Below are 26865 nucleotides of genomic sequence, written 5' to 3' on the forward strand. Positions count from 1 at the left end.
TATACTTTATTTTTCATTCGAGGGAATTAAAAGTTCCTAAATAGGCTAGTTTAAGGATTTTTTCCACCGCCAATTAAAAAGCTTTTGTCAAACAATGGAGATCACGGACGTGAAAGCACGATGGAAGGATGTGTGGTTTTCCTTTTGTCTGGCGCTGCTGATTCTGACCAAATTAGAAGGAATCTCTGCTCAAATAAGGTACTCCATTCAGGAAGAATTAAAACCAGGGACAGCGGTTGGAAATGTAGCCAAAGACCTCGGACTGGATCTTGGGAGACTGGCTGATAGGAATCTTCGAGTTGTGCAAGGAACAAAGCGAGATCTGTTCGAGGTAAATCCAAGGGATGGAGTTTTGTTAGTGAACCAGAGATTAGACAGAGAGGAGCTGTGTGCAAAAACTGCCCCATGTGTCACGAATTTAAAAGCAGTTGTAGAAAATCCACTCGAAATGCACCAGGTCGTAGTTGAAATCCTCGATGTAAATGACAATTCGCCGAAATTTCCTGAAGAAAATTACACACTGGAGGTGCTGGAGTCTGCCTTAGTGGGGTCTCGATTTCAGCTGGAAGGAGCACACGATTTAGATGTGGGTTTAAATTCATTACATTCATATAAGCTAAATCCGTACCAGTATTTTCGTTTGGAAACAGAGGAATTTGGGGATGACGGGAAAGTTCCGTTCCTAGTATTACAAAGACCTTTGGATAGAGAACATACAGCTCAGCATTGGTTACTATTAACAGCTACAGATGGAGGAAAACCATCAAAATCTGGAACGATTAATGTCACGGTAATTGTATCAGATGTAAATGACAATCCACCAGTCTGTGAAAAACAAAAGTACACAGTAACGATAAAGGAAAACGCACCCGCTGGAACATTTCTGCTGACGGTAAATGCATCTGACTCAGACGAAGGGCTGAATGGTGAGATTGAATATTCTTTAAAGAGTAAACTTAGAGGACTCTCGTCCGATACGTTTGATTTGGATAGTAAAACTGGAAAACTAGTTGTGAAAGGACGCCTGGACTACGAGGAAACCCAAGTTTACGAGATTAAAGTACTGGCTACGGACAAAGGTGTTGTGGCTCTGTCCACACTCTGCAGCGTAATTATTAGAGTGGAAGATGTGAATGATAACCCACCAGAAATAGAAATCACATCTTTTTCGAGTCGCATTCCAGAAGATGCGCCCCCTGGAACCGTGGTGGCATTAATGGGTGTGACGGATCTTGACTCAGGTGTGAACGGACAGGTGGTTTGCAGCGTGCCCCTTCATTTACCTTTTGATTTGAAGCCCTCCCCTGACGGTCAGTCATACTCTTTGGTTACCAAAGATTACCTGGATAAGGAAACAACGCATATGTATACCATTACAGTAACAGCTAAGGATTTAGGAAGCCCAACTTTGTCATCAACGAAGGTAATACAGGTAGAGGTGCAAGATGTTAACGATAACAGGCCTCTTTTCACTGAAAGCCCGTATACCTTTTATGTACTTGAAAATAACAAGGCAGGAATGTCCATTTTCTCAGTCAGTGCTACTGACGCGGATGGAGGTGAAAACGCGGCAGTGACATATTCACTTGTCCGTATGAGCCCGGGGCTCACTATAACCACGTTTTTAAATATAAACGAAGCAAACGGAACGGTTTCAGCACTAAAAAGTTTTGACTTTGAAACGCTGAAAACTTTCCAGTTCCAAGTTGTTGCCTCAGATTCTGGAACTCCGTCATTAAGCAACAATGTCACAGTCAACGTCTTCATCCTGGATCAGAACGACAACGCTCCAGTCATCCTGTATCCACTCAGCTCCAACGGTTCTGCTCAAGGTGTGGAGGAGATTCCCCGAAACGTCAACGCAGGACACTTGGTGACTAAAGTCAGAGCCTATGACGCTGATATGGGATATAACGGCTGGTTGCTCTTTTCACTGCAGGAAGTGAGTGACCACAGTCTCTTTGCTTTGGACCGCTATACGGGACAGATCAGAACACTTCGCTCATTCACAGAGACAGACGAGGCTGAGCATAAACTGGTAATACTGGTCAAAGACAACGGCAACGTTTCTCTCTCAGCAACAGCTACTGTGATTGTCAAACTTGTGGAGCCCAAAGAGGCTTTTGCAGCTTCTGATGTTAAAAGTACAGCAAAAGATGATGAGGACAGTAACGTCATATTTTACCTCATGATAACTTTGGGAGCAGTTTCTGTGCTTTTTCTCGTCAGCATTATTGTGCTGATTGCAATGCAGTGCTCCAAATCCACAGACTATACTTCCAAATATCTGCCAGAGACTAATTATGATGGGACACTGTGTCACAGCATCCAGTACAGATCAGGAGAGAAGCGGTACATGCTCGTTGGACCCAGAATGAGTATAGGATCTACTATAGTACCAGGAAGCCATGCAAATACACTTGTGCTTCCCGACAGAAGAGGTGCTACTAAAGAGGTAAGACCTTAATACCAATCTTATGCACAACCACGTTTATCCTTGTGTTCATCTAAATTTTTTGCTGTAATGCTGTCTCTGAAACTCTTGTTACAATGTGGTCTTTTAAAGCATGTGTTTCACTTTTGTTCCAATGTCCCAATTATGTAACTGACATATATGTATTATGGAACATCGGTTAAAGTTAGCTGTAAAAAATTTATATGCTTTCGAAGCCAATCTGTTCTCTTCAAGAAAGTCCCACTGCTTGTCTTGCTTGCTGCTGACAAACATTAATCAGTTTAAGTAAGTGAAGACAGTGTTATTAAAAAAAGAAAAACGATAAATGCAGTTATCGATATAAATATTTCCTCTTTTGACTGTGTCAGCGTAATTGCGCTGTCCAATGTGCTGAAATTGTTTAATTCTGGGGAATGAACCATTTAAGACAACAATCACTTCACCGGTCTTTCAAATAACGTTTAGATGTCCATTTCTCTCAGCATTCTTACGCTCCGCTTCTTTGGAATATACAGTATATCTTTCCTGTCTGCCCTGACTTAATTATACACTATCAGAAAGTCTGTAGTGGGCGGGATTGCGTGCCCTTTAAGTATTTTCCACTGAAGGCATTATTATTGATCCTATTTACTTGCTAATAAAAGACATTTGACTCACAGTTTTGAGTTTCTGACAGAATACTAGATATGACGGCGACCAGCTGTAGCAGGCAGGCTTCAGTTTCCTCCAAAGCGTTAGACTTCAAAAAGTCAAAAGTAAAGTGGCGGGAAAAGGGAACAGGTGAACTGTTTTGGTTTCGTACCATTATGTAGTGGCCACTTGGTGTCGGTATGGCATAGGGAATGGTTGCGCTTCATTCTATACAGGCCCTGCCCATCTGTGGTTCCTATCTGGTGGAGGTGTACACAGGGAGTGTGCAAAGGAGGCTAGATATCAAATAAAACCAAAAGCGGTAAATTTTCGTCAATGGAATTTCACCTTTTACAGTTTCGTGAACATATTCTAATACGACTGACTCCATAAGCGATGGGATCACTGAGTTTGCCTCCGAGTAAGCCCTTATATATTTACCTCGGGATGGGGGAAGGAGGACAAAGACACCGTGCGAATTGCTGGTGGGTCGCCGGGATTGTGTTGCTGTGCTTTGCGGAGAGGATTTTGGCGCAGTTAAGATACTCCATTCCAGAAGAAGTTCAGGTGGGATACCCTGTTGGAAATGTTGCAAAGGATTTAGGACTAGAGATCAGCAGTTTAACTGGCAGGAAATTCCGTATTGTTTCGGTTCCAACTCAAGATCTGTTTCAGTTAAATCAGAACAATGGAGTGTTGTATGTTGGGAAAAAGATGGATCGTGAAGAGCTCTGTGATGGAAGCAAGGTTTGTTTGATAAACCTGAAAATTGTTGTTGAAAGCCCCTTGGAAATACATTATGTTGGAGTTGAAATAACCGATATTAATGATAATTCACCGACTTTTCCAGAAAGCGAACAGCGACTGAAAATCGCAGAGAATACGCCTCCAGGTACTCGTTTCCAAATTCATGCCGCTCGAGACCCTGATTTTGGTGCTCATTCAGTTCGAAAATACATACTGAGTCACACGGATTTATTCGATATTGAAGTCAGAGACAGTGAAGAGGACAAGATGCCCTTTTTAGTGCTAAAAAAGTCTTTGGATAGAGAGCAAAAGGCTGAGCATCGTTTACTGTTAACAGCCGTAGATGGGGGGAGTCCAGCGAAATCAGGAAGCCTTAATTTAACCATCACCGTGCTAGACGCGAATGATAACCGACCTGTGTTCAGCAAAGATGTATATACTGTGTCACTGGATGAAAATGCACCAATAGGAACATTTGTTGTAAAATTAAACGCTACAGATTTGGATGAAGGTTCCAATGGCAACATTGAATACAACTTTGGTAAAATACAAAGGAAAAAAGTGCACGACACCTTTGAATTGGACAGCATAACCGGTGAGATTCGTGTAAAGGGAAAAGTAGACTTTGAGGAAACGGAGCTGTACAGGCTAGATTTGCAGGCTTCAGATAAAGGTCAGCCACCCTGGACAGTCGAAAGTAGAGTTGTGATTAAAATAAAGGACGTGAACGACAATAAACCAGACATTGAAGTAACATCACTGTCCAGTTTAATCCCAGAGGATTCAAAGCCCGGCACAGTCATCGCCCTCATCAGCGTTGTCGACAACGATTCAGGCTTTAATGGGAAGGTTATTTGTAAAGTATCGCAGGATGTTCCATTTGATCTGACGCCATCACTTGAGGAAAACATGTACTCGCTCGTTACAAAGGGCCGTTTAGACAGAGAAACTGTTTCCCGCTATAATATCACAATAACAGCTACTGATTGCGGTGAACCTCAGCTTTCAACAGTGAAAACACTGAGTGTTCAGGTGTCAGATGTAAATGATAACACACCAGTTTTTAGTCAGAATCCATTTGAGTTGTATTTGATAGAAAACAACACCCCGGGCGCACCAATATTTTCTGTGAGCGCAGTTGATGATGATTTGAATGAAAATGCAGCAATTACATATAAAATCGTGAGAGGTGATGGTCTACAGGATGCTATTACATCTTTCCTGAATGTAAATTCGGATAATGGACAAATCACTGCGCTGAAAAGTTTTGACTTTGAAACGCTGAAAACTTTCCAGTTCCAAGTTGTTGCCTCAGATTCTGGAACTCCGTCATTAAGCAACAATGTCACAGTCAACGTCTTCATCCTGGACCAGAACGACAACGCTCCAGTCATCCTGTATCCACTCAGCTCCAACGGTTCTGCTCAAGGTGTGGAGGAGATTCCCCGAAACGTCAACGCAGGACACTTGGTGACTAAAGTCAGAGCCTATGACGCTGATATAGGATATAACGGCTGGTTGCTCTTTTCACTGCAAGAAGTGACTGACCACAGTCTCTTTGCTTTGGACCGCTATACAGGACAGATCAGAACACTTCGCTCATTCACAGAGACAGACGAGGCTGAGCATAAACTAGTAATACTGGTCAAAGACAACGGCAACGTTTCTCTCTCAGCAACAGCTACTGTGATTGTCAAACTTGTGGAGCCCAAAGAGGCTTTTGCAGCTTCTGATGTTAAAAGTGCGGCAAAAGATGATGAGGACAGTAATGTGATCTTTTACCTCATAATAACTTTGGGCGCAGTTTCTGTGCTTTTTCTCGTCAGCATCATCGTGCTGATTGCAATGCAGTGCTCCAAATCCACAGACTATACTTCTAAATATCTGCCAGAGACTAATTATGATGGGACACTGTGTCACAGCATCCAGTACAGATCAGGAGAGAAGCGGTACATGCTAGTTGGACCCAGAATGAGTATAGGATCTACTATAGTACCTGGGAGCCATGCAAATACTCTCGTGCTTCCCGACAGAAGAGGTGCAACTGAAGAGGTAAGGCCTTAATACCAAACTTTTGCACAACCCTGTTTATCCTTGCGCTCCTATAAATGTTTTGCTGCAATTTTGTCCCTGAAACTCTTGTCACAATGTATTTTTTAAAGCATGTCTTGTTCAAATTTTCCTATCTGCAATATGTAACTGAGATATAAATATTAAGAAACATCGCTTTGGTTAGCTGGATGAACTTTTCATGCTTCCGAAGTCACTCTGTTCTCCTTGATAAAGTCCAACTGCTTGTCTTTTTGCTACCGACAAACATTAATCAGTTTAAGTAAGTGAAGAGGTTTTGTTTTTAAATTAATTACACGAAGAAAGCTTTCTAATAGCGTTATTAACCTTCCTGTCGTGTTCGGGTCAAATCTGACCGATTTACAAATAAAAAACCTCACAAATACTTTGTTTTACATCCGATTGCCTCGAGTCCTGATGAAATTCTCCACACTATGCACTTGAACATATAAAAGTGATGAGCACCTCTTCAACTGTGTTACATCCGTGTGACCACCATTACAAATGAATGTCTGCCCTGACTTAAATACATCCCTTTCAGAAAGTCTGTAGTAGGCGCGACTGAGTCCTCTATAAGTGTTCTCGACTGAAGGGATTATTATTGATCCTATTTGCTTTTTAATAAAAACTATTTGAATCACATTGTTGCGTTACTTACAGAATACCAGATATGAAGGTGACCAGCTGTAACAGGCAGGCTTCAGCTTCATCCAAAGCGTTTCGTATCATACTATAGTAACCACTTGGTGTCGGTATGTCATTGGGAATGGTTGTGCGCTTCATTCTGCACAGGCCCTGCCCATCTGTGGTTCCTATCTGGTGGAGGTGTACACAGGGAGTGTGCAGAGGAGGCTAGATATCAAATAAAACCAAAAGCGGTAAATCTTCGTTAATAGAATTTCATCTTTTGGAGAATCGTGAAAATGTTCTAATGAGACTGACTCCATAAGCGATAGGATAACTGAGTTTGCCTCCGAGAAAGCCCTTATATATTTACCTCGGGATGGGGGAAGGAGGACAAAGACACCGTGCGAATTGCTGGTGGGTCGCCGGGATTGTGTTGCTGTGCTTTGCGGAGAGAATTTTGGCGCAGTTAAGATACTCTGTTCCAGAAGAAGTTCAGGTGGGATACCCTGTTGGAAATGTTGCAAAGGATTTAGGACTAGAGATCAGCAGCTTAACTGGCAGGAAATTCCGTATTGTTTCGGGTCCAAATCACTATCTGTTTCAGTTAAATCAGAACAATGGAGTGTTGTATGTTGGCAAAAAAATGGATCGTGAAGAGCTCTGTGATGGAAGCAAGGTTTGTTTGATAAACCTGAAAATTGTTGTTGAAAGCCCACTGGAAATACATTATGTTGGAGTTGAAATAACCGATATTAATGATCATTCGCCGACTTTTCCAGAAAGCGAACAGCGACTGGAAATAGCAGAGAATACGCCTCCAGGTACTCGTTTCCAAATTCATGCTGCCCGAGACCCTGATTTTGGTGCACAATCACTTCGAAAATATACACTGAATCCCACGGATTTATTTGATATTGAACTCAGAGACAGTGAAGAGGACAAGATGCCCTTTTTAGTACTAAAAAAGTCTTTGGATAGAGAGCAAAAGGCGGAGCATCGTTTACTGTTAACAGCCGTAGATGGGGGGAGTCCAGCGAAATCAGGAAGCCTTAATTTAACCATCACCGTGCTAGACGCGAATGATAACCGACCTGTGTTCAGCAAAGATGTATATACTGTGTCACTGGATGAAAATGCACCAAAAGGGACCCAAGTTATAAAATTAAACGCTACAGATAAGGATGAAGGTTTGAATAGTGAAATTGAATACAACTTTGGAAAAACACAAAAGAAAAAAGTGCACGACACCTTTGAATTGGACAGCATCACCGGTGAGATTCGTGTAAAGGGAAAAGTAGACTTTGAGGAAACGGAGCTGTACAGGCTAGATTTGCAGGCTTCAGATAAAGGTCAGCCACCCTGGAAAGCCGAAAGTAGAGTTGTGATTAAAATAAAGGACGTGAACGACAATAAACCAGACATTGAAGTAACATCACTGTCCAGTTTAATCCCAGAGGATTCAAAGCCCGGCACTGTCATCGCTCTCATCAGCGTTGTCGACAAAGATTCAGGCGTTAATGGGAAGGTTATTTGTAAAGTATCGCAGGATGTTCCATTTGATCTGACGCCATCACTTGAGGAAAACATGTACTCGCTCGTTACAAAGGGCCGTTTAGACAGAGAAACTGTTTCCCGCTATGATATCACAATAACAGCTACTGATTGCGGTGAACCTCCGCTTTCAACAGTGAAAACACTGAGTGTTCAGGTGTCAGATGTAAATGATAACACACCAGTTTTTAGTCAGAATCCATTTGAGTTGTATTTGATAGAAAACAACACCCCGGGCGCACCAATATTTTCTGTGAGCGCAGTTGATGATGATTTGAATGAAAATGCAGCGATTACATATAAAATCGTGAGAGGTGATGGTCTACAGGATGCTATTACATCTTTCCTGAATGTAAATTCGGATAATGGACAAATCACTGCGCTGAAAAGTTTTGACTTTGAAACGCTGAAAACTTTCCAGTTCCAAGTTGTTGCCTCAGATTCGGGAACTCCGTCACTAAGCAGCAACGTCACAGTCAGCGTCTTCATCCTGGATCAGAACGACAACGCTCCAGTCATCCTGTATCCACTCAGCTCCAACGGCTCTGCTCAAGGTGTGGAGGAGATTCCCCGAAACGTCAACGCAGGACACTTGGTGACTAAAGTCAGAGCCTATGACGCTGATATAGGATATAACGGCTGGTTGCTCTTTTCACTGCAAGAAGTGACTGACCACAGTCTCTTTGCTTTGGACCGCTATACAGGACAGATCAGAACACTTCGCTCATTCACAGAGACAGACGACGCTGAGCATAAACTGCTCATACTGGTCAAAGACAACGGCAACGTTTCTCTCTCAGCAACAGCTACTGTGATTGTCAAACTTGTGGAGCCCAAAGAGGCTTTTGCAGCTTCTGATGTTAAAAGTGCGGCAAAAGATGATGAGGACAGTAATGTGATCTTTTACCTCATGATAACTTTGGGCGCAGTTTCTGTACTTTTTCTCATAAGTATCATCGTGCTGATTACAATGCAGTGCTCCAAATCCACAGACTATACTTCTAAATATCTGCCAGAGACTAATTATGATGGGACACTGTGTCACAGCATCCAGTACAGATCAGGAGAGAAGCGGTACATGCTAGTTGGACCAAGAATGAGTATAGGATCTACTATAGTACCGGGCAGTCATGCAAATACTCTCGTGCTTCCTGATAGGAGAAGAACATCTGAAGAGGTAAGAGCACGTTTTTACTTAAAGCTGTTTCGGGAATGAAAACAAAATTCCCTCCTGGCAAACACCACTCTCTTTGGAGATAAAACATGCGGTCCATTTTACTATATAATGCAAATAATTTTAATCAGTGTTCTGTATATCCGTGTTGAAGTTTTGTAGTGCAGGTAAATAACAGGAAATCATATTTTGTTTGGTTCTCATTAAGTGCAGTGTACTGGTTCCGTAAAGAAAAGCAAGAAAGAAATGTCTTTATTCTGAATTTTTAAATTTTTTTTTATCCTATTTTATCTTATTTTGTTATTTTTATTTATTTAAGTATTTTTGTAGTAAAGGAGGGATGCATACCTGAATAACGTTGTATTTATGGAAGGTAATATTCACTATTATGATTAGGGTACGTGAACTGAAAGCTTTGATCGTGACACTTCCCTGTCTTTGCAACTTGAAAAGCTATATAAATACGTAATAAGCACAATGGAACTATCCAATTTGCAAACACACTGATATTGCTGATTTTTTGATGGTATATTTTAAAAATAGTCCGTAATACTGTTTCCAGCTGGATTAAGTAGACGACCCAAATGCCCTAAGCCCATTCCGGGTCCTGTTATTGCGTCAATTCTCAACTATCTTAATATACAAACAAACAACAACAACGACAAACAAACAAACAAACAAATCTTCAAAACGTAAAAATGTCTTAATTTTTTTGAATCCACACGGTGTCAGTGTCATATCAGCATCCAGTTTTTGTGTTATAGCACTGGTCCTGCCCCTTCCACAGAGGTTTTGTTGTGGTGGACAGAAAGGAGACGACACTATCCACAGACACAAGTGTAGCCGTGATTTATACATGGGAAGCTTCGGAATATTGGGTATATTTCAGAGTGGATGTTATGTTTTGAAAAATTAATGTTAGACCACGGTCTTGGATGTAAAGACCTCTAAGTGGATACATATTTTGTTATCTTAACGAAAACGATGGAGCCAAGAGGACAAAGACGAGGAACGCAGTGCTGGTGGCTTGCTATCAGCTTTTCTTTGATGCTCAGCTGTGTGGAGCGGGTTTCAGCTCAGATAAAATATTCAATTCAAGAGGAAGTAAAGGTAGGAAGTGTTGTTGGGAATGTGGCAAAGGATCTGGGACTGGACATCAGTTCATTAGAGGAACGACGGTTTCGTATTGTTTCTGGAGCTGAAGATGCTCATTTTGAAGTAAATCCGAACAATGGCGTTCTGTATGTTCACGGAAATATCGACCGAGAAGAGCTGTGCGAAAAAATACATCCATGTATTAAAAACCTAAAACTGGTAGCTGAAAACCCCATGGAAATACATTATGTAGGAGTGGAAATAATAGATGTAAACGATAATTCACCAAGGTTTCCTGATGAAGAAAAAATATTAGAAATTCCTGAATCAACTCTCCAAGGTAAACGATTTCAGTTGCCAACTGCACATGATCCAGATGTTGTTACTAATACAGTACGAACGTACAAATTAAACCATAACGATCACTTTAGTTTGCAAATTAGAGAGAGGGGAGAAGATAAGATACCATTCTTAGTTTTACAAAAGCCTCTGGATCGGGAAAAGGAGAACGAACACAAACTGATACTGACAGGAACTGACGGAGGAAATCCACCGAGATCAGGGACTCTTAATGTCACAGTCATAGTCCTGGATTCAAATGATAACCATCCTGCATTTAGTAAAGAAGTTTATTCAGTAACGATACCTGAAAATGTAGATGCGGGTACAAGTGTAACTACCGTAAAGGCGACTGATTTGGACGAGAGTTCAAACGGAGAAATTGAATATTTTTTTGGTGAAGAACTTGACCCTAAATTGTATGATACATTTAGCCTAGATAAGGACACTGGTGAAATTCGAGTGAAAGGCGAAATTGACTTTGAGAATATGGAGGTATACAAGTTGGACGTCCACGCCACAGACAAAGGACAACCTCCGATGAGTACCGACTGCAGGGTGATTATCAAGGTGCTGGACATAAATGATAATAAACCTGAGATAGAGGTAACATCTTTGTCAAAGATTGTATCAGAAGACTCTAAACCTGGGACCGTGGTGGCTTTGATCAGTATTACAGACCAAGACGCGGGTTTAAACGGTAAAGTAATATGTAGTCTTTCAGACAATGTGCCATTCGATTTAAAACCGTCATTTCAAGATAACATGTACTCTTTAGTTATTAAACATAAATTAGACCGAGAATCAGTTTCCCATTACGACGTCACAATAACAGCTACAGACTGTGGCGTGCCTCCTCTGTCTACATCCAGAACTTTAAGTATTGATGTGTCAGACGTGAATGATAATGCGCCACAATTTGCACAGAATCCAGTTGAACTTTACCTGGTAGAGAATAACGAGCCTGGAAAGCCGATATTTTCAGTTTCTGCCTCAGATAAAGATTTGAATGAAAACGCGGCTTTAACGTATCGTATAATCAGAGAGGAAAGCAGTCAACAGAAAAACGCAGCATTTTTAAATATTAATTCAGAAAATGGACAAATCACTGCCCTTAAAAGTTTCGACTTTGAAACGATGAAAACTTTCCAGTTCCAAGTTGTTGCCTCAGATTCTGGAACTCCGTCACTAAGCAACAATGTCACAGTCAACGTCTTCATCCTGGATCAGAACGACAACGCTCCAGTCATCCTGTATCCACTCAGCTCCAACGGTTCTGCTCAAGGTGTGGAGGAGATTCCCCGAAACGTCAACGCAGGACACTTGGTGACTAAAGTCAGAGCCTATGACGCTGATATAGGATATAACGGCTGGTTGCTCTTTTCACTGCAGGAAGTGACTGACCACAGTCTCTTTGCTTTGGACCGCTACACAGGACAGATCAGAACACTTCGCTCATTCACAGAGACAGACGAGGCTGAGCATAAACTGCTCATACTGGTCAAAGACAACGGCAACGTTTCTCTCTCAGCAACAGCTACTGTGATTGTCAAGCTTGTGGAGCCCAAAGAGGCTTTTGCAGCTTCTGATGTTAAAGGTGCAGCAAAAGATGATGAGGACAGTAATGTGATCTTTTACCTGATGATAACTTTGGGCGCAGTTTCTGTGCTTTTTCTCGTCAGTATCATCGTGCTGATTGCAATGCAGTGCTCCAAATCCACAGACTATACTTCTAAATATCTGCCAGAGACTAATTATGATGGGACACTGTGTCACAGCATCCAGTACAGATCAGGAGAGAAGCGGTACATGCTCGTTGGACCCAGAATGAGTATAGGATCTACTATAGTACCGGGCAGTCATGCAAATACACTAATGCTTCCTGATAGGAAACGTCCTTCTGAAGAGGTAAGACCATGTTTAAGTTTTAACTGTCTTACCAGACGTGTTCCCTTTAGAAGTAAAACATATAATGCTCCTGATTTAAAGATAATATTACACCTGAATTGCAGCATATTTGTTAGCACTGTCCATGGTCCTGGCAAGTGGTTAAACTGCTGAAATTTAAGTTAGTTTGTTTTCTTCATAATATGAGAATTCGATTCTCTGTGTTGTTGTTGTTTTTTTTTTTTTTTTACTAAAAATGTCGCGTGTTTATTTAGGGATTAAATTACACGATTCAGTAGCTATATTGATTTAGGCGTCTATGAGTTTGTTTGTTTGTTTGTTTTTATTAGAAATCCATAGGTCCCTTGTAGTTGATTCTTATTTGTTTTCCTTGGAAAAAATGTTGTTAATTGCCTTCAAACCCTGTCATCGTTTCACTCAATCATCATTCAATTTTGTCAAAATCACACTTTTTCTTTTAGAGAAATAATCGCACACGAAGCTAAATTGCTTTGACCTAAAGAAAAATACAACACTTGGATATACTAATACTAATAAGATGTTGACTACTACGATTAGGGACGATGATATGACAGCCTTGAAGTGGGTTAACTGATCAACATACTCTTTTGAAAAAAACTGAAAATTTGCTGCCTTTAATTCGTAGAAGTAAATTGTTATTCGGATGTATTACTTTGAAACACATACGTTACTAGCAAAAATTAGAACAATTTTCTAGACACGAAGCGACAACTTGCAGACGGGCTGATGTTGCAGTTTATGTGGTAGTTTTGTTTATCAACATATACTCATATGTTCAGTCCACAAGGTGTCAGTGTCATATCAGCATCACACTGGTATATTTTAGTGCTGGCCCTGCCCCTTCTATACAGTTTTTGTTCTGGTCGACAGAGAGGAGACGGTACCTTCCACAGAAACAAGTGTAGCCGTGATTAATACATCGGTTTGTTTGGAATCTGCAACACATTTCGCACTGGATATTTTGTTATTTAAACTACTTCCTTTGCTCAAAGGACTTTTAAGCGGGTATATAATTGGAAACATAAAGCGAAACGATGGAGCCAGGAGGACAAAGACGAGGAACGCAGTGCTGGTGGTTTGCTCTCAGCTTTTCTCTGATGCTCAGCTGTGTGGAGCGGGTTACAGCTCAGATAAAATATTCAGTTCCAGAGGAAGTAACGGTAGGAAGTGTTGTTGGGAATGTGGCAAAAGATCTGGGACTGGATATCAGTTCACTAGAGGAAAGACAGTTTCGTATTGTCTCTGGGGCTGAAAATAATCAATTTCTAGTAAATCCGAGAAATGGCGTCCTCTCTGTTCAAGAGAACATTGACAGAGAAGAGCTATGCAAAAGCATTTCTCCTTGTCTCATAAACCTAAAAATGGTAGCTGAGAATCCCATGGAAGTACATTATGTAGGAGTGGAAATCATAGACGTAAATGATAATTCACCCAGCTTTCAAGAGGAAGAAAGCATACTGGAGATTTCAGAGTCTACTTTCCCAGGTAAACGATTTCAGTTGCCAGCTGCACATGATCCAGATGTTGTTACTAATACAGTACGGATGTACAAATTGATCAATAACGATCATTTTAGTTTACAAATTCGAGAGAGGGGAGAGGACAAGATACCATTCTTAGTTTTACAGAAGGCTTTGGATCGAGAAAAGGAAAATAAACACAAACTGATCCTGACAGCAATTGACGGAGGAAATCCACCGAGATCAGGGACTCTTAATGTCACAGTCATAGTCCTGGATTCAAATGACAATAACCCTACATTTAGTCAAGAAGTGTATTCAGTAACAATACACGAAAATGTAGAGGTGAATACATGTGTAATTACCGTAAATGCAACTGATTTGGACGAAAGTTCAAACGGAGAAATAGAGTACGTTTTCGGTGGTCAACTTGACCGAAAGATTTATGAACTGTTTAGCTTAGATAAAAACACTGGTGAAATTCGAGTAAAAGGAAACATTGACTTTGAGACGGTGGATGTTTATAAACTAGATGTACACGCCACAGACAAAGGACAACCTCCGATGAGTACCGACTGCAGGGTGATTATCAAGGTGCTTGACGTAAATGATAATAAACCTGAGATAGAGGTAACATCTTTGTCAAAGATTGTATCAGAAGATTCCAAACCTGGGACTGTGGTGGCTTTGATCAGTATTACAGACCAAGACGCGGGTTTTAACGGTAAAGTAATATGTAGTCTTTCAGACAATGTGCCATTTGATTTAAAACCGTCATTTCAAGATAACATGTACTCTTTAGTTATTAAACATAAATTAGACCGAGAATCAGTTTCCCATTACGACGTCACGATAACAGCAACCGACTGTGGCGTGCCTCCTCTGTCTACATCCAGAACTTTGAGTATTGATGTGTCAGACGTGAATGATAATGCGCCACAATTTGCACAGAATCCAGTTGAACTTTACCTGGTAGAAAATAACGAGCCTGGGAAGCCGATATTTTCAGTTTCTGCCTCAGATAAAGATTTGAATAAAAACGCGGCTTTAACTTATCGTATAATCAGAGAGGAAAGCAGTCAACAGAAAAACGCAGTATTTTTAAATATTAATTCGGATAATGGACAAATCACTGCCCTTAAAAGTTTTGACTTTGAAACGCTGAAAACTTTCCAGTTCCAAGTTGTTGCCTCAGATTCTGGAACTCCGTCACTAAGCAACAACGTCACAGTCAACGTCTTCATCCTGGATCAGAACGACAACGCTCCAGTCATCCTGTACCCACTCAGCTCCAACGGCTCTGCTCAAGGTGTGGAGGAGATTCCCCGAAACGTCAACGCAGGACACTTGGTGACTAAAGTCAGAGCCTATGACGCTGATATAGGATATAACGGCTGGTTGCTCTTTTCACTGCAGGAAGTAACTGACCACAGTCTCTTTGCTTTGGACCGCTATACAGGACAGATCAGAACACTTCGCTCATTCACAGAGACAGACGAGGCTGAGCATAAACTGCTCATACTGGTCAAAGACAACGGCAACGTTTCTCTCTCAGCAACAGCTACTGTGATTGTCAAACTTGTGGAGCCCAAAGAGGCTTTTGCAGCTTCTGATGTTAAAAGTACAGCAAAAGATGATGAGGACAGTAATGTCATATTTTACCTCATGATAACTTTGGGCGCAGTTTCTGTACTTTTTCTCGTCAGCATCGTAGTGCTGATTGCGATGCAGTGCTCCAAATCCACAGACTATACTTCCAAATATCTGCCAGAGACTAATTATGATGGGACACTGTGTCACAGCATCCAGTACAGATCAGGAGAGAAGCGGTACATGCTAGTTGGACCCAGAATGAGTATAGGATCTACTATAGTACCTGGAAGTCACGCAAATACTCTCGTACTCCCTGACAGGAGACGTCCTTCTGAGGAGGTAGGTCCATTGTGCGATTTTAAATCAAGGTTATTTTGGTTGTCAAGACGAAGTTTCCTTTACGATGTATCATTAACTTTTGAAACAGATGGAAATGTATTTAAGGTTTTTAATCGTTTTATTTCATTCTTCTCTTCTTTTTGTTTTACACACTTTATTTTCAAACAGTATTTTAGTTGTTATCACCATCATTTTGAAAGACTGCCCATTATATTCTGTAGTCTTTTGACACTGCACTAATTGCTGGGATATCCACGTATGCATAGGGAAAGAATAGTTTAGAAAAGATAAGTAACTAAATAAAGAAGGTCACGCCACTCAGATTGGGAAACTGTGGCAAAACACATGCATATTCATTAGCGTTGTCCATGGACAGGTGACCTTCAGACATAAACTCGTGGTCTTCAAGTTCAAATCTGTTTTTCGTTTCAGACCTTTTTGTATTTAGCGCCAATCCTATGTTTTCTATCACATTTATTAGAAATCACTAATTGTGTTACATATTACTGCGTCGTGGAAATAGTAATATACCTATCCACTGTTCGAATGGGATCCTGTTAATTCATCTGAAACGTGAAACTTAGCAGTACAAGCCTGAAACTCGCGTGTGCTGTGTCCTCGATTATTTTTCATCCAGTCTGCGCGCAGTTTTATCAGAATCACTTGTGCGTTTGGCTAATCCTGCATCATTACACAGCATTAATGTAATACTGACAAATATCAGAATTCCCTGTTGCAATTAGTCATTATGATATACTGTACGCGTCTATCAGCTGATCATCATATGACGCAAAAATACATGAAATTTTATTCCTGAGACTCTGAAATATGTGACAAATTAAATCCATCACGGTACAAAAAATTCTTAAGAAAACATTTTTAGACTTGTTTTAATAGTGACTGGGACACATTTGGAAACATACTTGTATATTACATGTAGATGTTTGCTCTAACAATGAGTCACAAGATGTTCAGTCCACAAGGTGTCAGTGTCATATCTGCATCAAACTAATATGTTTTAGCTCTGGCCCTGCCCCTTCCACAGAGGTTTTGTTCTGGTTGGCAGAGAGGAGACGATACCTCAGACAGAAACAAGTGTAACCGTGATTTTTCCATGAATACCAGGGAATATGGGAAGAAGTGTTGATTTAGGCTACTTCCTTTACGGTAAACACCTCTGAGTGGATACAGTATTTATTATCTAAACGACAACGATGGAGGCAGGAGGACAAAGACGAGGAACGCAGTGTTGGTGGGTTGCTATCAGCTTTTCTTTGATGCTCAGCTGTGTGGAGCGGGTATCAGCTCAAATAAAATATTCAGTTCCAGAGGAAGTAAAGGTAGGAAGTGTTGTTGGGAATGTGGCAAAGGATCTGGGACTGGATATCAGTTCACTGGAGAAACGACGGTTTCGTATTGTTTCTGGAGCTGAAGATGCTCAGTTTGAAGTAAATCCGAACAATGGCGCGCTGTATGTTCACGGAAATATCGACCGAGAGGAGCTGTGCGAAAGAATGCATCCATGTATCAAAAACCTAAAATTGGTAGCTGAGAACCCCATGGAAATACATCACGTGGGCGTGGAAATCATGGATGTAAATGATAATTCCCCCAGTTTTCAAGAATATGAAAAAATATTGGAAATGTCTGAATCCACTATAACAGGCAGACGGTTTCAATTGCCAACTGCGCATGATCCAGATGTTGTTACTAATACTGTGCGTATGTACAAATTAAACCATAACGATCATTTTAGTTTACAAATTCGAGAGAGAGGAGAGGACAAGGTACCATTTTTAGTTTTACAAAAGTCTCTGGATCGGGAAAAGGAAAGTGAACACAAACTGATACTAACAGCAATTGACGGCGGAAATCCACCGAGATCAGGGACTGTTAATGTCACAGTCATAGTCCTCGATTCGAATGATAACCACCCTACATTTAGTCAAGAAGTTTATTACGCTACAGTACGTGAGAATACAGATGCGGGTGTGTTTGTAATTAAGCTAAATGCGACTGACCTGGATGAGGGACTAAATGGACAAATTGAATACTTTTTTGGTGAAGAACTTAAGGGTAATTTATATGAGATTTTTAATATGGATAAGGACACTGGTGAGCTTCGAATCAATGGGGAAATTGACTTTGAGAAAACAGATATTTTTAAGTTGGACGTCCACGCCACGGACAAAGGACAACCTCCGATGAGTGCGGATTGCACAGTAATCATCAGTGTCTTGGACGTAAATGATAATAAACCTGAAATAGAGGTAACATCTTTGTCAAAGATTGTATCAGAAGATTCCAAACCTGGGACTGTGGTGGCTTTGATCAGTATTACAGACCAAGACGCGGGTTTAAACGGTAAAGTAATATGTAGTCTTTCAGACAATATCCCATTTGATTTAAAACCGTCATTTCAAGACAACATGTACTCTTTAGTTATTAAACATAAATTAGACCGAGAATCAGTTTCCCATTACTACGTCACAATAACAGCTACAGACTGTGGCGTGCCTCCTCTTTCTACATCCAGAACTTTGAGTATTGATGTGTCAGACGTGAATGATAATGCGCCACAGTTTGCACAGAATCCAGTTGAACTTTACCTGGTAGAGAATAACGAGCCTGGAAAGCCGATATTTTCAGTTTCTGCCTCAGATAAAGATTTGAATGAAAACGCGGCTTTAACGTATCGTATAATCAGAGAGGAAAGCAGTCAACAGAAAAACGCAGTATTTTTAAATATTAATTCAGAAAATGGACAAATCACTGCCCTTAAAAGTTTTGACTTTGAAACACTGAAAACTTTCCAGTTCCAAGTTGTTGCCTCAGATTCTGGAACTCCGTCACTAAGCAACAATGTCACAGTCAACGTCTTCATCCTGGATCAGAACGACAACGCTCCAGTCATCCTGTACCCACTCAGCTCCAATGGTTCTGCTCAAGGTGTGGAGGAGATTCCCCGAAACGTCAACGCAGGACACTTGGTGACTAAAGTCAGAGCCTATGACGCTGATATAGGATATAACGGCTGGTTGCTCTTTTCACTGCAGGAAGTAACTGACCACAGTCTCTTTGCTTTGGACCGCTACACAGGACAGATCAGAACACTTCGCTCATTCACAGAGACAGACGAGGCTGAGCAAAACTTGCTCATACTAGTCAAAGACAACGGCAACGTTTCTCTCTCAGCAACAGCTACTGTGATTGTCAAGCTTGTGGAGCCCAAAGAGGCTTTTGCAGCTTCTGATGTTAAAAGTGCAGCAAAAGATGATGAGGACAGTAATGTCATATTTTATCTGATGATAACTTTGGGCGCAGTTTCTGTGCTTTTTCTCGTCAGCATCATCGTGCTGATTGCAATGCAGTGCTCCAAATCCACAGACTATACTTCTAAATATTTGCCAGAGACTAATTATGATGGGACACTGTGTCACAGCATCCAGTACAGATCAGGAGAGAAGCGGTACATGCTCGTTGGACCCAGAATGAGTATAGGATCTACTATAGTACCTGGAAGTCACGCAAATACTCTCGTACTCCCTGACAGGAGGCGTCCTTCTCAAGAGGTAAGAACATATCTTGATTTAAATTGAAGGTCTTTTTGCTTGCAAAGATTATAAAGATGAAAATTCTTTCTACCAGAATCATTTTTCCTTTTAAACATATAATATGATTAGTGTTTAGAACATGGAAGAAATGTGCTCAAGGTTTTTGATTTGTATTTTTGTTTTTTGTAACTGAATTATAAAGTTTTTTAGTTGCTACCTCTAAAAGTTGTCTCGCGAGGTTATCATAACTAGTGGCACAAATTTTTGGAACATAAATTGTTAATAAGGCGGAAATTGCTTCATAAAAAACCCACAATAAATAAGAAAGATGACCAATATATCGGGAAACTATGGGGGAAACAGCGGTATTCTCAAGCGCTGTCCGTGGTTCTGATAAGAGATCACGTTTAGTCAGCTAGTGGTGGTGTTCAAGTTCAAATCTGATGGTTTCACATTTATTCATTTGCACTGTGAAAGTGATTAACACAGCCCTTACATTTACTTGAGTCATTCTATCTTTTATTTTCATCCAGTCTGAGTGTAATTTTTTCTAAGTCACATTTTTGTTAAGGAAACAGAGTGCGCATTTGGCAACTACTGCGTTACTAAACAATAATGCCACAATAACAAATAGAGTTCTCTGTTGCAGTTAGCCCTGCATGATATATTAGTCTGTTTACTAAATGTCACAAAAATACTAAGATGATCGTGGCTCAAGAGTTGGGAGTTTGCCTTGTAATCGGAAGGTTGCCGGTTCGAGCCCCGGCTTGGACAGTCTCGGTCGTTGTGTCTTTGGGCAAGACACTTTACTCGTTGCCTACTGGTGGTGGTCAGAGGGTCCGGTGGCGCCAGTGTCCGGCAGCCTCGCCTCTGTCAGTGCGCCCCAGGGCGGATGTGGCTACAATGTAGCTTGCCATCACCAGTGCGTGAATGTGTGTGTGAATGGGTGGATGACAGGTTGTGTAAAGCGCTTTGGGGCCCTTAGGGACTAGTAAAGCGCTATACAAATACAGGCCATTTACCATTTACCATAAAGAAAAAGGGCTTCAGAAACTGCAAAAGTACTCCATCATTTGAACATATTGCTGTACAAATAACAAAGAAACAGCAAACAAAAAAAATGTTCAGTAAGAAAGACTGTTAATTTTTAGTGAGCAGACTACATGTTGGAAACATATTTGTGTAACACATGTAGCTGATTGCTTCAACAATGAGTAACAAGATGTTCAGTCCACAAGGTGTCAGTGTCATATCTGCATCAAACTAATATGTTACAATAGTGGCCCTGCCCCTTCCATAGAGGTTTTGTTCTGGTTGCCAGAGAGGAGACGGTATCGTCCAGAGAAACAAGGGTAGCCGTGATTTTTCCATGAATACAAGGGAAAATGGGAAGCATTACAGACGGGATATTTTGTGATTTATTCTAGCTTCTTAATGATAAATACCTGTGGGTAGATACAGTATTTGTTATCTAACACGATGGAGGCAGGAGGACAAAGACGAGGAACGCAGTGCTGGTGGCTTGCTATCAGCTTTTATCTGATGCTCAGCTGTGTGGAGCGGGTATCAGCTCAGATAAAATATTCGATTCAAGAGGAAGTAAAGGTAGGAAGTGTTGTTGGGAATGTGGCAAAGGATCTGGGACTGGATATCAGTTCACTGGAGGAACGACGGTTTCGTATTGTTTCTGGAGCTGAAGATGCTCAGTTTGAAGTAAATTCGAACAATGGCGTTCTGTATGTTCACGGAAATATCGACCGAGAGGAGCTGTGCGAAAGAATACATCCATGTATTAAAAACCTAAAACTGGTAGCTGAGAACCCCATGGAAATACATTATGTAGGAGTGGAAATCATAGATGTAAATGATAATTCGCCCAGCTTCACTGATGAAGAAAAAATAGTAGAAATTCCTGAATCCACTCTTCAAGGAAAACGTTTCCAGTTGCCAGCCGCACGGGACCCAGATGTTGTTACTAATACTGTACGTATGTACAAATTAAACCATAACGATCATTTTAGTTTACAAATTAGAGAGATGGGAGAGGACAAGGTACCATTTTTAGTTTTACAGAAGTCTCTGGATCGGGAAAAGGAGAATGCACACAAACTGATACTGACAGCAGTTGATGGCGGAAATCCACCGAGAACGGGGACTCTTAATGTCACAGTCATAGTCCTCGATTCAAATGATAATCACCCTACATTTAACCAAGAATTATATTCAGTTACAATACCTGAAAATGTTGATAGGGATACTAGTGTAACTACGGTAAATGCAACTGATCTGGACGAGGGTGTAAACGGAAAGATTGAATACTTTTTTGGTGGCGAACTTAACACTAAATTGTATGATACATTTAGCCTAGATAAGGACACTGGTGAAATTCGAGTGAAAGGCGGAATTGACTTTGAGAATATGGAGGTATACAAGTTGGACGTCCACGCCACTGACAAAGGACAACCTCCGATGAGCACTAACTGCAGGGTGATTATCAATGTATTGGACGTAAATGATAATAAACCTGAGATAGAGGTGACATCTTTGTCAAAGATTGTATCAGAAGACTCTAAACCTGGGACTGTGGTGGCTTTGATCAGTATTACAGACCAAGACGCGGGTTTAAACGGTAAAGTAATATGTAGTATTTCAGACAATGTGCCATTTGATTTAAAACCGTCATTTCAAGATAACATGTACTCTTTAGTTATTAAACATAAATTAGACCGAGAATCAGTTTCCCATTACGACGTCACAATAACAGCTACAGACTGTGGCGTGCCTCCTCTGTCCACATCCAGAACTTTGAGTATTGATGTGTCAGACGTGAATGATAATGCGCCGCAATTTGCACAGAATCCAGTTGAACTTTACCTGGTAGAAAATAACGAGCCTGGAAAGCCGATATTTTCAGTTTCTGCCTCAGATAAAGATTTGAATGAAAACGCGGCTTTAACGTATCGTATAATCAGAGAGGAAAGCAGTCAACAGAAAAACGCAGTATTTTTAAATATTAATTCGGATAATGGACAAATCACTGCGCTGAAAAGTTTTGATTTTGAAACACTGAAAACTTTCCAGTTCCAAGTTGTTGCCTCAGATTCTGGAACTCCGTCACTAAGCAACAACGTCACAGTCAACGTCTTCATCCTGGATCAGAACGACAACGCTCCAGTCATCCTGTATCCACTCAGCTCCAATGGTTCTGCTCAAGGTGTGGAGGAGATTCCCCGAAACGTCAACGCAGGACACTTGGTGACTAAAGTCAGAGCCTATGACGCTGATATAGGATATAACGGCTGGTTGCTCTTTTCACTGCAGGAAGTGACTGACCACAGTCTCTTTGCTTTGGACCGCTACACAGGACAGATCAGAACACTTCGCTCATTCACAGAGACAGACGAGGCTGAGCATAAACTGGTAATACTGGTCAAAGACAACGGCAACGTTTCTCTCTCAGCAACAGCTACTGTGATTGTCAAACTTGTGGAGCCCAAAGAGGCTTTTGCAGCTTCTGATGTTAAAGGTACAGCAAAAGATGATGAGGACAGTAATGTCATATTTTACCTCATGATAACTTTGGGCGCAGTTTCTGTACTTTTTCTCGTCAGCATCATCGTTCTGATTGCAATGCAGTGCTCCAAATCCACAGACTATACTTCTAAATATCTGCCAGAGACCAATTATGATGGGACACTGTGTCACAGCATCCAGTACAGATCAGGAGAGAAGCGGTACATGCTAGTTGGACCCAGAATGAGTATAGGATCTACTATAGTACCTGGAAGTCACGCAAATACTCTTGTGCTTCCTGATAGGAGACGTCCTTCTGAAGAGGTAAGAGCTTTAAAGTGTGATGTCACATGTTTTTGTGCATTCTTTTCCATCAATTTGACTTTTTATATCATCTAAATTTTCTTTTCTTTTTTGAAATCACAATTCTAAAGTATCATAGCTAAAGACTACAGTGCTAACACTAAAGTTAGTTTCATTGACATTTTGGTTATGATAAATGGTGATTCATAATGCTTCTACTGAATCAAATATGGGTCTAGGTAATGCGGTCGATTCTCATGAAAAACCGGTGGAATTGCACGTTACCAGACATGTTGCATGCTACTTTGCTGAACGGCACTTTTCTTAAATCAAATATATGCTGCTGAACAGTGTTGGTCCGGGCTGATCTTCTTTCTTCAGAAGCGGGTTAAATAACATCTTCTGAGATAATCAACATATGGAACAAAATTTAAACCCCCTGATAACGTATTTAATTGTTGGAATAACGGTTTCTTTTTAAACACTGTAATTTATGACTATATACTTCTCCAGTAACCTCTGGGTGTCAGTATTACATTGACAAACTGGAGACCACTTTACCCATCCTCTCACAAAGCTTTTGTTTTCCACTGCTATAAGCAGAGAAGACGCTTGACTCGAGCTCGCAATCTTTCCAAATCGCGCTTTATACATTATATTACAACAGGCAATGAGCTAGGTAGTCCAAACATTGTTTTTAAATCTTTTGTTTGATTACAATGGAGAACGAAAAACGAAGTCGTGGAAGGAATGGGGTCTGGTTTATTCTCCATGTAGCTTTGCTGCTGTTTTTCGGGAAAGAGGCTTCGGCAGAAATAAGATACTCTGTTGCAGAAGAGGTGAAAGATGGAACTGTTGTCGGAAATGTTGCAAAGGATCTCGGTCTTGATATCAGCTCTTTGACCAGCCGGCGGTTCCGTGTTGTGTCTGAATCCAAGGATGCGTTTTTTGATGTAAACCAGGACAACGGGGATCTATATTTGTTTAAGAAAATCGACAGAGAGGAGCTTTGCCTGGGCAGTGGGGCATGCATAATGGAGCTAAAAATTATAGCAGAAAACCCTTTGGAAATACACTACGTAGTTGTAGAAATTATTGATATTAACGATCACTCCCCTGTTTTCCCCGAAAAAGAACAGAGGTTTGAAATTTTTGAACAAACCATGGCAGGAAGACGATTTCAGCTGCACACTGCTCGGGACCCCGATTCTGGAATTAACGCAATTCGTACATATACTTTAACCTCAAACGAAAATTTTGAAGTAACAATCCGACAGAGCGATGAGGATATAATACCATTTTTGGTGCTGAAGAAATCGTTGGACAGAGAAAAAATCAACAAATACACGTTAACTGTCACTGCAGTTGATGGAGGAAAACCTCCGCGATCAGGCACCATAAATGTTACTATAATCGTTCTTGACACAAATGACAACCGTCCAACATTTAGTCAAGAGAGCTACCAATTAGAAATAGATGAAAATGTTCAAGTAGGGACTTCAATATTTAGAATGAATGCGACAGACCCAGATGAAGGTTCCAGTAGTGAAATTGTATACAGCCTTGGAAAAACACTCAAGAAAAAAGTCTATGATATATTTGAACTGGATAAAATAAGTGGGGAAATAAGAATAAAGGGAATAGTGGACTATGAAGAAAACGACGTTTATAAACTGGATATCGAGGCATCAGATAAAGGAACACCTCCATTAACTGGTGAGTGCAGATTAATTATAAAGATAAAAGACATCAATGATAATCCGCCAGAAATTGAAATCACATCGCTTTCAAATACAGTGTCTGAGGATTCAAAGCCCGGCACAATGATTTCACTCATCAGTGTGCGAGATAAAGATTCTGGTGTGAATGGGAAAATTATTCTCAGCCTAACCTCAGACTTACCGTTTGAATTAAAACCATCATATAAAGAGAACGTTTATTCCGTTGTCACTAAAGTTCTTTTGGACCGAGAGGAGGTATCTCAATATGAATTGACAATAAAAGCGACCGACTGTGGAGAGCCCCCTTTATCTACTTTTAAAACTTTGAACATCCAGGTAGCAGATGTAAATGACAACAGACCACATTTTCCCATAAATCCACTACACTTTTACCTGTCCGAAAATAACGTTGCTGGGAAATCAATATTCTCCGTAAGCGCAGTGGACAAAGACTTAAGTGACAATGCAGCAATTTCATATCGAATTGTGAAAGAGGGGAGCCAAAATGACATTATGTCATTACTAAGTATAAACAGTGATAACGGACACATTTCCACGCTGAAAAGTTTTGACTTTGAAACGCTGAAAACTTTCCAGTTCCAAGTTGTTGCCTCAGATTCTGGAACTCCGTCACTAAGCAACAACGTCACAGTCAACGTCTTCATCCTGGATCAGAACGACAACGCTCCAGTCATCCTGTATCCACTCAGCTCCAACGGTTCTGCTCAAGGTGTGGAGGAGATTCCCCGAAACGTCAACGCAGGACACTTGGTGACTAAAGTCAGAGCCTATGACGCTGATATAGGATATAACGGCTGGTTGCTCTTTTCACTCCAGGAAGTGACTGACCACAGTCTCTTTGCTTTGGACCGCTATACAGGACAGATCAGAACACTTCGCTCATTCACAGAGACAGACGAGGCTGAGCATAAACTGCTCATACTGGTCAAAGACAACGGCAACTTTTCTCTCTCAGCAACAGCTACTGTGATTGTCAAACTTGTGGAGCCCAAAGAGGCTTTTGCAGCTTCTGATGTTAAAAGTACAGCAAAAGATGATGAGGACAGTAATGTCATATTTTATCTGATGATAACTTTGGGCGCAGTTTCTGTGCTTTTTCTCGTCAGCATCATCGTGCTGATTGCAATGCAGTGCTCCAAACCCACAGACTATACTTCTAAATATTTACAAGAAGCAAATTATGATGGGACATTGTGTCACAGCATCCAGTACAGATCTGGAGACAGGAAGTACATGTTAGTTGGACCCAGAATGAGTATAGGATCTACTATAGTACCAGGAAGCCATACAAATACTCTGGTGATGCCAGACAGAAGACGGCCATCTGAAGAGGTAGGATAAATTCACGATGATTATTTTAATGCAATTGCCTAATTTCGCCTCACCTATTGGATAATCCTTACGACTCCCTGTCGTTTTTTAAGATAATGGAAGTGCTGGCACGTGGTATTGGTGAGGCATCTTAGTAGTTTTGAGTGATGTCCTTCTATTTGTATTGTAAATGTGTTAGCAATGTTACCACTAAACATATTTTGTATTCCTGCCCACGATACCGACGTGGTTATTGGTCATCGAAGAGAGAATCGAGCACGCTGTTGTTATTGATGTGATTTTAAGACTTTTCCACTGTCCATGGTGCTGAAAAGCTCTTATTAAGGTATTTAACTATGCTCGGTTATCACAGGACACTGAAGCTCTTTAACTACTACATTACAGAGTTAGTGCTTGTGATGATGCCCTAGGA

General features: G+C 40.8%; 2 protein-coding genes across 5 annotated transcripts in view; both read left to right on the forward strand.

Annotated features, from left to right (window-relative positions):
* Positions 1-26865, forward strand: part of LOC147338011 (protocadherin alpha-C2-like) — a 196890-nt gene continuing 170025 nt past the window's right edge. The window contains exon 1 of one of the 4 annotated variants that reach the window (XM_086313999.1): positions 1-2455. In XM_086313999.1, coding sequence (XP_086170125.1) covers positions 95-2455 — 2361 coding nt within the window. In that variant the 5' untranslated portion in view covers positions 1-94. Of the gene's footprint in view, positions 2456-3472; positions 5885-6755; positions 9258-10177; positions 12597-26865 lie in introns of those variants that run through there. The other 3 variants (XM_086313843.1, XM_086314026.1, XM_086314009.1) reach the window with 3 other exon arrangements.
* The window catches only part of LOC147338012 (protocadherin alpha-8-like), a 75662-nt gene continuing 62288 nt past the window's right edge, over positions 13492-26865 (forward strand). The window contains exon 1 of the mRNA XM_086314186.1: positions 13492-16009. Coding sequence (XP_086170312.1) covers positions 13652-16009 — 2358 coding nt within the window. The 5' untranslated portion in view covers positions 13492-13651. The remainder of the gene's footprint in view (positions 16010-26865) is intronic.

The sequence above is a fragment of the Aulonocara sp. 'chitande type north' Nkhata Bay genome, linkage group LG2, assembly GCF_057382095.1.
Source record: "Aulonocara sp. 'chitande type north' Nkhata Bay isolate Kocher_YH1m ecotype deep benthic linkage group LG2, A_spYH_male_GT1.1, whole genome shotgun sequence".
Taxonomy (NCBI): domain Eukaryota; kingdom Metazoa; phylum Chordata; class Actinopteri; order Cichliformes; family Cichlidae; genus Aulonocara; species Aulonocara sp. 'chitande type north' Nkhata Bay.